Source organism: Acanthopagrus latus, chromosome 22, assembly GCF_904848185.1.
Source record: "Acanthopagrus latus isolate v.2019 chromosome 22, fAcaLat1.1, whole genome shotgun sequence".
Lineage (NCBI taxonomy): Eukaryota > Metazoa > Chordata > Actinopteri > Spariformes > Sparidae > Acanthopagrus > Acanthopagrus latus.
Window position 1 is genome coordinate 10,917,657 of NC_051060.1, and position 9,906 is coordinate 10,927,562.

The 9,906-nt window shown below is 42.5% G+C and overlaps 1 protein-coding gene across 4 annotated transcripts in view; it reads right to left on the reverse strand.

Moving 5' to 3' along the window:
- Positions 1 to 9,906, reverse strand: part of lama2 (laminin, alpha 2) — a 193,327-nt gene that overhangs the window by 56,344 nt on the left and 127,077 nt on the right. For all 4 annotated transcript variants that reach the window (XM_037086256.1, XM_037086255.1, XM_037086254.1 and 1 more), the window contains 7 exons: positions 9,690 to 9,875; positions 9,305 to 9,423; positions 8,912 to 9,029; positions 6,748 to 6,900; positions 1,577 to 1,701; positions 1,360 to 1,446; positions 1,032 to 1,225 (listed from right to left, as the gene is read on the reverse strand). In XM_037086256.1, the coding sequence (XP_036942151.1) occupies positions 1,032 to 1,225; positions 1,360 to 1,446; positions 1,577 to 1,701; positions 6,748 to 6,900; positions 8,912 to 9,029; positions 9,305 to 9,423; positions 9,690 to 9,875 (982 nt within the window). The remainder of the gene's footprint in view (positions 1 to 1,031; positions 1,226 to 1,359; positions 1,447 to 1,576; positions 1,702 to 6,747; positions 6,901 to 8,911; positions 9,030 to 9,304; positions 9,424 to 9,689; positions 9,876 to 9,906) is intronic.

Below are 9,906 nucleotides of genomic sequence, written 5' to 3' on the forward strand. Positions count from 1 at the left end.
TGGAGGCTACCGGTTTGGTGTCAGGGTGCACTGCAGCACTTTGCACTGCCAATTTATGGACACACGCTCTGTGTCTGACCACATAAAGACCTGAGCAAGCAATTTCCTCTCTGACCTGACAGCAGCAATTTCACATCAGCCTCCGTCTCGCAACCTTTTCTTCTATATTCTCTTAGCTCTAGACATGCTAATGGTGCCGAATTGGCCCCGCCATTATGGTCATATTAAGTTTAAATTAGCTCCAAATGGCATTGAAATTATTTCCTAAATGACTCGAATCTGACTTCTGCCACGATCCCCCGTCTCCCATGGCAACCACAGAAAAGGGCTTTGACTGCTCATTTGCATTTCATCACCAAAATAAAATAAGAATCACAACACCAGGTGACGATGCAGCGTGAGAGAGTCCAGAGAGAACAGAAGACAAGAATTATTGCCCCATGGTTATACCCTCCGCACTCCAGTCAAGTTCCAGTGTGCATCCGTCCATCTTTTATAATATTGGATAATGTAGTGAAGACTAAATTGGTGATATTGAAGTTATCATTATACTGTACGATGCCAATAAATAATGTCCTATAAGAAACATGCTTTTTGTGCTCAAACCCTAATCCTTGAGTCCAAGTTGACATTTGTGCCAAATTTAAAGAAATTCCCTCCAGGTGTTTCAGTGATGTAAAGACAGTTTCAAACCAAAACGCGCTGCTTTGACTGTGATGTGGGATCAGAGTCCTTGAGCCCTTTTGTGTGAAATTCTGTCGTTGCAGATGCAGACTTTGAAAAAGGATTTTTGCTTCAGTTGATAGTTTTCATCTAAAACATCAATACGGAGATTGAGATTCTTTTAATTTAGACCAGATGTCCATTAACGGAAGGGAAGAAAGAAAAAAAGAAAGAAAGAAAGAAAGAAAGAAAGAAAGAGAGAACGAACAAAAGAAAGAAAGAAAGAAAGAAAGAAAGAAAGAAAGAAAGAAAGAAAGAAAGAGGAGCACTAACAGCAGGCTAAATAAATAGCTGTGTGTTAGTCTTACAGATGATCCCAGCTGGTCCACACACATGCCTGTCCATGCACTGGTCACACGACTTCCCCGATGCCCCGACCCTGCAGGGGCATTGGCCTGTGACTGGGTCACATGGTCCAGACAACGCCCCCCACGGGGAACACTTACACTCCTCGCAGCGGCCACCCGGCATTCGTGGGTTACCATGGTACCCAGTAGAACACCTGGACGAGAAGAACCACAGGAATAAGGAGGGAGGTCACTGCTACTGTTGTTTCAATAAGTGGTTTCCATTGTTTTTAATTACGACTGGTGGACAAAAGGTGTCTAGAATCTTCCATCATTTTGTGTCCCTCACCTTTCACAGTATTTTCCCTGATACCCCTCAGGACAGGCGGTACATCGGTAGTTGTCGAATCCCTCCGCTACACAGGTCGGACTGAAACTAGCCAGAGTTGAAAATGCTTTCAAGAAATTGTCTTGTAAACATATATAAAAAAAAAAAAAAAAATCTATCTTGAGAAAGTAACAGAAATGTACACAATCATTACAGAGAACAAAATAAAATGTTTTACTTGTTCTCCGGGTTGGTGAGGGGACAGGCGCAGGGTTTGCAGTCGTCATGGAAACCTCGGACCACACCGTAGAATCCCGGAGCGCAGCGCTCACAGCGATCCCCCTCCGTGTTGTCTTGACAGTTCTGCACACACAAACACATTGAATGAAAGTTAAATTTGTGTAGAAACTAAATTGACTTCCATTTTTTAAAATTTCCATTCATCCTCCAAATAAACACGGTTTCTTGGTGTGTGAGCATAATGAGGCAGCTGTAACACAATTACAAAAAAAAAAAAAAAAAAGCTCCTGCTGCTTATCCAGAAAGCTTTTCATCTTTAAAGGGAAAAAAAGCAAACTCATTTTCAAATTAAATTAACGGCAGTTAAGCTACACTTTTATCTGCATGTTGCATTTGAATATTGCCAGTGGCACAGCGAAAGCGACAAACCAGATTTGCTTGAGTGAGAAGAAAAAACATTTTTCAGCGTTGAAAAAATGTATTCTACTTCACGTATGCTAAGACTGAATCATATTTCAGACACTCTCTCAGAAAGGATATTAATATTCACAATTAAGCTGTGTACAATCCCTTGTATGTGCTTGTCTAGAGTTGACAACGAGTAATTGAAAAGACGACAGATGGGGTCACCCATCATCCTCTTCTTGATTACTGACAAAATGGCACTGGGGAGGCTTGTTTTTTTGGTGAGTGAGATAATTATCCCGGCATCACTGGTTGATTTACACCGATACTGAATGAGAAGCATTAAAGAAAAAAAAAAAAAAAAAGGGGTGGCATACTGCTATCATTACACTGCTGGTTCACGGCTGGTGAAATGTTTGACAACATGCGTGACAACATGTTGACAGAATGGTAAATTCAGTTCAAGTATCTTTCAAAGTCAATAGCTGCCTATTCTTATTTCTACTAGAGAAAAATAGATGAGAAACAGTCATCAGGTGATATCTACTGACGTTTATTTTGCATGAAAAATTTGATTGTGCAATTACTGTCTTCACACATCCAGACTGTCACTGGGAAATACCCGGTGTGATCGCAGCTGCTTCCGCACTGCGGATCCCTACTACCGGAGCAGCGGGGAAGTCATTACTCATATTTCTTTTCACCACCCACAGTTTTCTGGGCCGTTCTAGGGCCTTCACACACAGAAAAATATCCAGCCTGGACTATTTTGTGAGCCGCCCATACAGGCAGTAATGAATGGCTTTTGGGCCCAGTCCCACTCCTGCATGATGAGGTGCTGTGAGACCGTGCACGGCGGCGGCCAGCTAGCTGTTAGCTGACAGGTGCGATCGCACACGTCAAAGAGTTTAATACGCTTCCTTCCTCAAGAGCGGGGCCATCAAAAATACTCATTTACTTTCCGGGATCTCACTCACCTGTTGTTGTAAGGAGGGCCACAAGGGTACACTGACACACACACACACACACACACACATAAATGTATCCAAATATTTCATATTCAGAGATGTTTATTGTTATTTCAGCCTATTTTTGGCTATGCTTATCACACAGCCCAACACACACACACACTTGTACGTCTGACAGATATTAGGACCAAAATACAGTGTGTCTCCACTATATGTACACACCGTACACAGCCAAACACACAAACATAATGTAAACTCACATGTATTACATACTGTACACAAACGCAAAGCCCACTCCTCTCACAGCCCCGGGGTTCTGTCTTATGTGTTCCCCTTGTTTGTCGAAAAATGGGAACTTCAATCAGTGCAACAGGAAGTTGCCTCCTAACGAGGCAAGTCATTTCCATTAACTTCCTGTGTTCCTCGTTACTGCTAATTACCACAGAAACAAACTCGTTTAGCATTTTCAATTTAGCCCGCTCCGTTAGAAAATGCTAATGACACTGTTATGGAGAGCGAGATGGAAATGGGCGAGGGAAAAAAATGGCTGGGAGGCAAGAGAGAGGGAGAGAGAGCGACAGAAATCAAAACACAAGAGGAGGAAGGGGGAGAGGTAAAAGAGAGGGAAACAAATTGGCAAAACTGGAGGAATTAAGGAGAGGTGAGAAAGAAGGAGGGGGGGCGGAGGGGGAGATTGGGGCATAGAGAAATGAGAGAACTGAGGGTGAAAGAGCGAGAGTGGCAGAGTGTTGAAAGAAGACAAAGGAGGAGTGAACAGATAATTGAGGTAGGGAGGGAAGAGGGTTTGGAGGATGCCGATTAAAAGGAACATGAAAATTAGACTAAGGAGATCTACAGGAAGAAGAAACAATAGACGGAAATTCCCAAAAAAAAAAAAGGAGATTAAAGACAGACGAGAAGAGGCAGAAAAAGAAGAAGAAAAAATAATTAGAAAAACTGAGAACATTGGCATCTACAATGGAGCAAAACTATTGTCTGGTGTGCGGAGAGACACTTGGAGACTTCAAGGCTGACTGCAGCCAACATTTGTCTATCGTGACTGCGCCGGTGCTAATTGAGTCTATTATACAGATGATCTCATGGTACATGAAAGTTTGGGAGTAAGGGCTTGAACCCAAACTTTCAAACTGGATGACATCCCCTTAAGAGAAAAAGAAACATTGGTGCCAAAAAGTAAATGTCAGTACCGATGTAGGCTAATATTTTTCACTGCTTTACCTCGCCACCTGGCAACACTGAGGCTGTCCCAGCTCTCTTTACAAAGCACACCAAACTTCTTAGACAAAAACACTATTTTTACTCTGCAGAACAGAGGAGTAGCTGGTTTACTGCTTTACTTGTTTGTGTTTTTGTGTGACTTTGGTGTATGCAGACTAACCCTTGAAAACGTCTTTCATTAACACAAACAAACTTGCGCTGAAGCAGCAGCACACCAGGACAACTCCTGGTCTTCTGCGAGGTAAAATTACCGTTTTTGTCAAGGCAGTCTGGTTACTTTCAAGAGACTGACATAGGTGGATATCAGACCTCAATTTCTTGATGGAAAGGGGATCGCCTTACAGCGGGGTAAGACAGTGATATTTTCTATGATCATTTAGCATCTAAAATACATTTTTGTTGAAGTCCACATGTACACCATTATTCAAGCAGCTGTTCCATACATGGCAGATGGTAGCCCCCAGTTTGGAAAAGCCACTGGAATACATAAAACCCTTCATAAAAAAAAAAAAAAAAAGAAAAAAAAAAGGGAACTATCCCTTTAAGCTGGTGACAGTTACTTGATGGTTACATTTCAAATGAAATTAATCAGAGTGAAGATTACAGAAAAAGCATTTTTTACATAATTGCCGAGCCTTTTAGTCGTCCTGTTTATATGCTCTTCACTGAGTAATCAGAGTCACACCAAATGCAGCACTCTAATTTGTGCAAGCTTTTCACGAAAAAAATCGAGCTCCGCTGGAAATATTAAATGAAGGATGGTGAATTACTTGCAGCACCCTCCATATTTCATTATGTACATGTGCAAAATTAAATGTGTCAATTTTATGAAAAGGCTCCAAAAGAATGCAGCTGCCAGCATCTTTCAGAGTTTGTTTAGAAGTGTTTATACCGATTTTTCTTACTGGTCATTCAGTGCAGTGCTGTTTAAACCCAATCAAGCCACATAATTAAATGGCCCCTCATCAGCTGTCCAGAATGAGTCTCAGCTGATGGATCCTTTTCCGACAGAACAGATTTCTCTGCAGCCGTCCACAATGATATTCTCTCAGTCTACTGGGGTTTGATCGGATCAGATCTGAGAGATGACCTCTCAGCAGCATGTGACCAACTGCTCCCAGAGGCCAAAGTCTTGATAGGGGACTCACTGCGGAGCTGACCAGACGGAAAAGGCTGGAAGTGACTAACTGGTATCAACTGGTATGTGCAGATTTATCTCGCAAGCCGTGAGAGTATGTTGAGAACACACATTTTCGCAGCAAATAGCAGGATACCTGTCAAATCCAGCCACTTTTCACACTTTTCCAGACAGTCAAATTTTGAGCTCATCATCCTATGTGCCGCTGAGCAAATACAAGCTTTTTATAATAAAAGCAACACAGTTACCATCTCAAATCGTTTCAAGCACTTTTCAAACTTTTGAGAAAGCTATTAGCTCCATTAGCTGCTGGCCGTTTTAGCCAAACAAACCATAACAGGTTGTCCTTCTGCCAATTTCAATACAGATCACAGTTAACAGCACAAGAGGTTTGTGAGGTCATTTTCACCTCAAAATTGTCATGACCAAACAAACTCATGATTCCTGAATTCATAAATATAATTGTGATACAGATATGTATCTTTTTATTTTTTTTAAAGCTAGCAATCAAGTTTATATTTAACTTTCTTTACTGTGTTTTCTGTCTTTTTGGCAAATAATTACGGATAAACTTATAAATAAAAATACGAACAAGGCCAAACATCTTCACTTGATCAAGATGATATAATAGTATATGTACTGTTACCACAATATCTTGCACTACTGCGACACCCTTACAGGAGCATTTCAGAATCCTTGTACTTTTTATAGGTCTTACACCGTGTAGTCAGCCAGTGATTCTAACACAGTGACAGCATTAGAAGATGAGCTCCACTGAAGTCTGTGCTCGTTTCAGCTAACCAAAGCAGTGTTCTGTCTGTCCCAAACACATTTTCTGTTGTGTCCGGCTTCCCTCCCCAGCAGGGGAATGATGGAATTCCGTTTAACTCGGGCAAAGAACATTAAATTAGCTTATTTATGAATAGTGACAAAATCAACCTACAATGATTTCATGGCAATTACAGCCACAGCTGTAATTTGCTGATCAGTGACATCAGCTCGCGTGAGACTACCTGTTGAATACATTCTGTCTCAAACTGTAAAGAGTCAAGAGTCAGTTTCTTCACCTAATCTGTTCTAATTGTGTAATCTTAAGATCAACTTCTCCCCTTTTCCGAAAAGTAAGGATGTAGCTTTGGGTCAGATCCAGAGGAGAGGAAATTACACGAAATATGAATAAGCCCCAGGTCGTTAATTATTGCAGGGCTAATTACAGTACCTGACACCCCCCCAACACAACACACACATACTTTATTCTCTCTCACCTCACTCTCTTCTCCAGTAAGCTACCTGGCATATGGCTCTTTGAGGGGTCTCCAGCGGCATAACGCGCACACGCACACACACACACACACACACACACACACACACACACACACACACACACACACACACACACACACTCTCTCTCTCATTTACCTGGCATATGGATGTCTCAGGGTCACAGGTGGACGAGTGCCCACTGCATTGGCACTGAACACAGCTGCCCATGCCGGCAGCGGTGGGCACCCTGGACGCCGGAACAGATGCCAGGGAGCCGGCGCGAAGGCGGTAGAAACCTGCAGCACACTCCTGCACACCGAGACAGACAGACAGACAGACAGACAGACAGACAGACGGGCAGACAGAGACAGAGACAGAGAATGAGTCAGATAACAAGGAGATATTCTTAAAAAAGCTGAGAGACAGAAAAACAAGATCCTGTTTTGACAGCATGTGTTCCACAGTAATCCCACACTATGCATGATACGGCAATACACACACACCCATGCACACCCCCGACAACTACACACATGGACCCTCATAATTATCCCTAATTGTTATTTCTCTGGGCAACTGTTGACCACTCTCTCTTTTCACACACATACACACAATTAAGAGTTATTCCCCTCAGTAACTTTTGAACACACACACACACACACACACACCCTCACTTACCCGCTCAACACACACAAACACGCACGCACACACACGCAGACATGCAAGGTAACTCTCTCCCTCTCTCTCCTGTTCAGTAATAATTAATGGAGTCCATTTAAAGAGCCATCTGTTCCCTCTGCTAGCGCTAAACGCCCGTTTAAAAATACTTTATTAACAACGACGGCAGCTACAAATAGAATGCCCATCTGTCAGGCAAGCCCTCGACGACCTGAACATTTCAAGTTTAGCTACCGTTTGCTATTTGGCTTCCATTTGGCACATTTTCAACAGTATCTGTAGCTTCTAAATTATGTACGCCGGTAATTTTTTTTTCTTTCCCCGGCAATAGATATGGCCGCTCCTCTGCACACCAAGTAGCGGGCGACAAAGTGAAACAGGGAGAGAAATATAGTTAAAAGTTTGCTGGCAACTCGTGTATTCCTTTTGAGATTAACACAATAATACCTAAATGACTCTCAGGCGCCGCCATCCAGCGGAATTGCCCAGAACTGTTTGCCTCCGTTGTATCATAAGCTGTCTCCACGAAATCCTCATTAAACTAAAGATTGAGTCACTGCTATATGCCTTCTGTGGCTTAAGAGAAGGAGCCGGACGCAGCTGAAAGTCAATTGCTTTGACAAAATCACAACTAAGTGGAAGAGACGCTCAGTGAGGCTTAATCCAAGCTAAGCAAAAGGGGGGGGGGGGGAACAGGGGAGTGTGAAAGGCGTCGCAGAGGCTTAAAACTCTGGAGTAAATGTAAATTGGAAACTTGTGAGATACTATTGAAAAGCGGAGTGTGTGACCTCCGTGTTTACATTCTCCCTCAGTGTGAAGGCAGCAGACAAAAAGCTTCTCTGTGAGAATTTCGCTCACTTGCTAATTAATGTTTGTAATGCTGGATCCAAAGTGTACTCTTTGAGCTTGTGTCAATACGAATGCTTTTTCCATTTCATTCAAGCAATATTCCTCCTACAGTCCTCCTGTACGCTCTACTTGTGATGTCTTTGATTTTGTATAACTTCTGCTGTTGATGCAGTCTGCTTTTTGCGGCTGCACTGAAGCGATGACTAAACACAATTATTACAAACTAATGAGTGAGTAACAAACTCGGTGATGCTTCTCACACCGATATTCACTGTTTTTTTTTTTTTGTTAATTTCTAACTATACTGAAAAAATATTTTGTTTTTTACCATGTTTTTAGAGAATATTATAGGCAAAATGTCTCAAAGGGGCTCTATGGAACAGCTAATAGCAATTTCTATGTATCTGTAATCGAGTGAAGTCGTGAAATGCTGCTGGACTGTGGATGCCCTCTGTCTGCTCTGCTAACAAAGTGCAACAGTAAGATTTTGGTTTTTGCGTAAATTTCAGCAGATGCAAATGAAAAAACTGTTTATTGTGAGAACCAATAAGGTGTTTTTTTTTGGGGGGGGGGGGGGGTTTGGGGGGAAAAATTGTGGTCAGTTTTGACTGTCTTACACTTTGATCCTAGCCAACTAGTCCAAGTTTTAAATTCTGTTTAAACGACAAGAAAATCAGACATGAGGAACACCCCTACTAGAAACACATTAAGGAAAATCTTTTATATGTTAGGCATGAAGTCATCCTATGTGTGCACTCTTGGGCATGCACATGCATGTGTTGAGTCGTGCGCCCACCTCACAGGAGAGTCCGGAGTATCCGGCTGGACAATCGCACTTTTCTATCTGATGTGCTTCCTCGCTCTCTTTGGTCGGTCTGCCTTCCTCGGCCACTGTTAGACTGATTTCTGAAATACTGGGAGGAAAAATAAATCATTCAATTAAGATACTTCCCTTTCATCTTGTTGAAGCGTATACACACACGTATTTGGATGTGTCCAGAGAGAATCATATTTGCCGCAGGTTATAATGTTCCTCTGGAAATGTGGCCTTAAGCAGAGACAATTTTCATTACACAGAGGGTTTATTTTCCCCACGTTATACTTTATTCAGCTTTTAAATTTTTACATTTTTAATGTGAGACCACACCGTGAGGAGGTGCATGCCACCGCACGTGAGAGTGTGTTTTACCGGCTGTGTCTCATCAAGTTGCCATGTGATGCCTTAATCAGGATGTAGTCCACATAGAACAGAATGTCCATGAAGTCTTCTCGAGTCATGGACCGGCCATCTGCGTACTTCCACTCGTGCTGCGCGCGCACACACACACACACACACACACACACACACACACACACACACTTAATATACTGACAAATCAATTTTACCGTTGGAGTCTTTTACCAGTGTAATAGACCCTGTTTGTATTGACTGATGGAGCTCGTCCAAATTAAGTACAAATGATATTCTTTTCATGTCTATTATTTTGTGGCTGGTATCAGATAGAAGACTCATAACACAAGTATTTCTTCCATTATTATTCGACATCCCTCTTTGATTCTAAGCCTCACTGCACCTCGGTCATGTCGATCTCGTGGCGGGTGAGCTGACCGATCTGGAGTCCTGGTATGTGACGTGTCATCACGACATTGCGGTTGGGCCCACCCTTAATGATGACCTGAGGCTCATAGGAGGACGGGCCGGTTTCATCTCTGGCCTCGTAGTACACAGCATACTTCAGCTGCCCGCCATATGCTGTAATCTGAAGACCGACATGGAGAGATTCGTTGAAC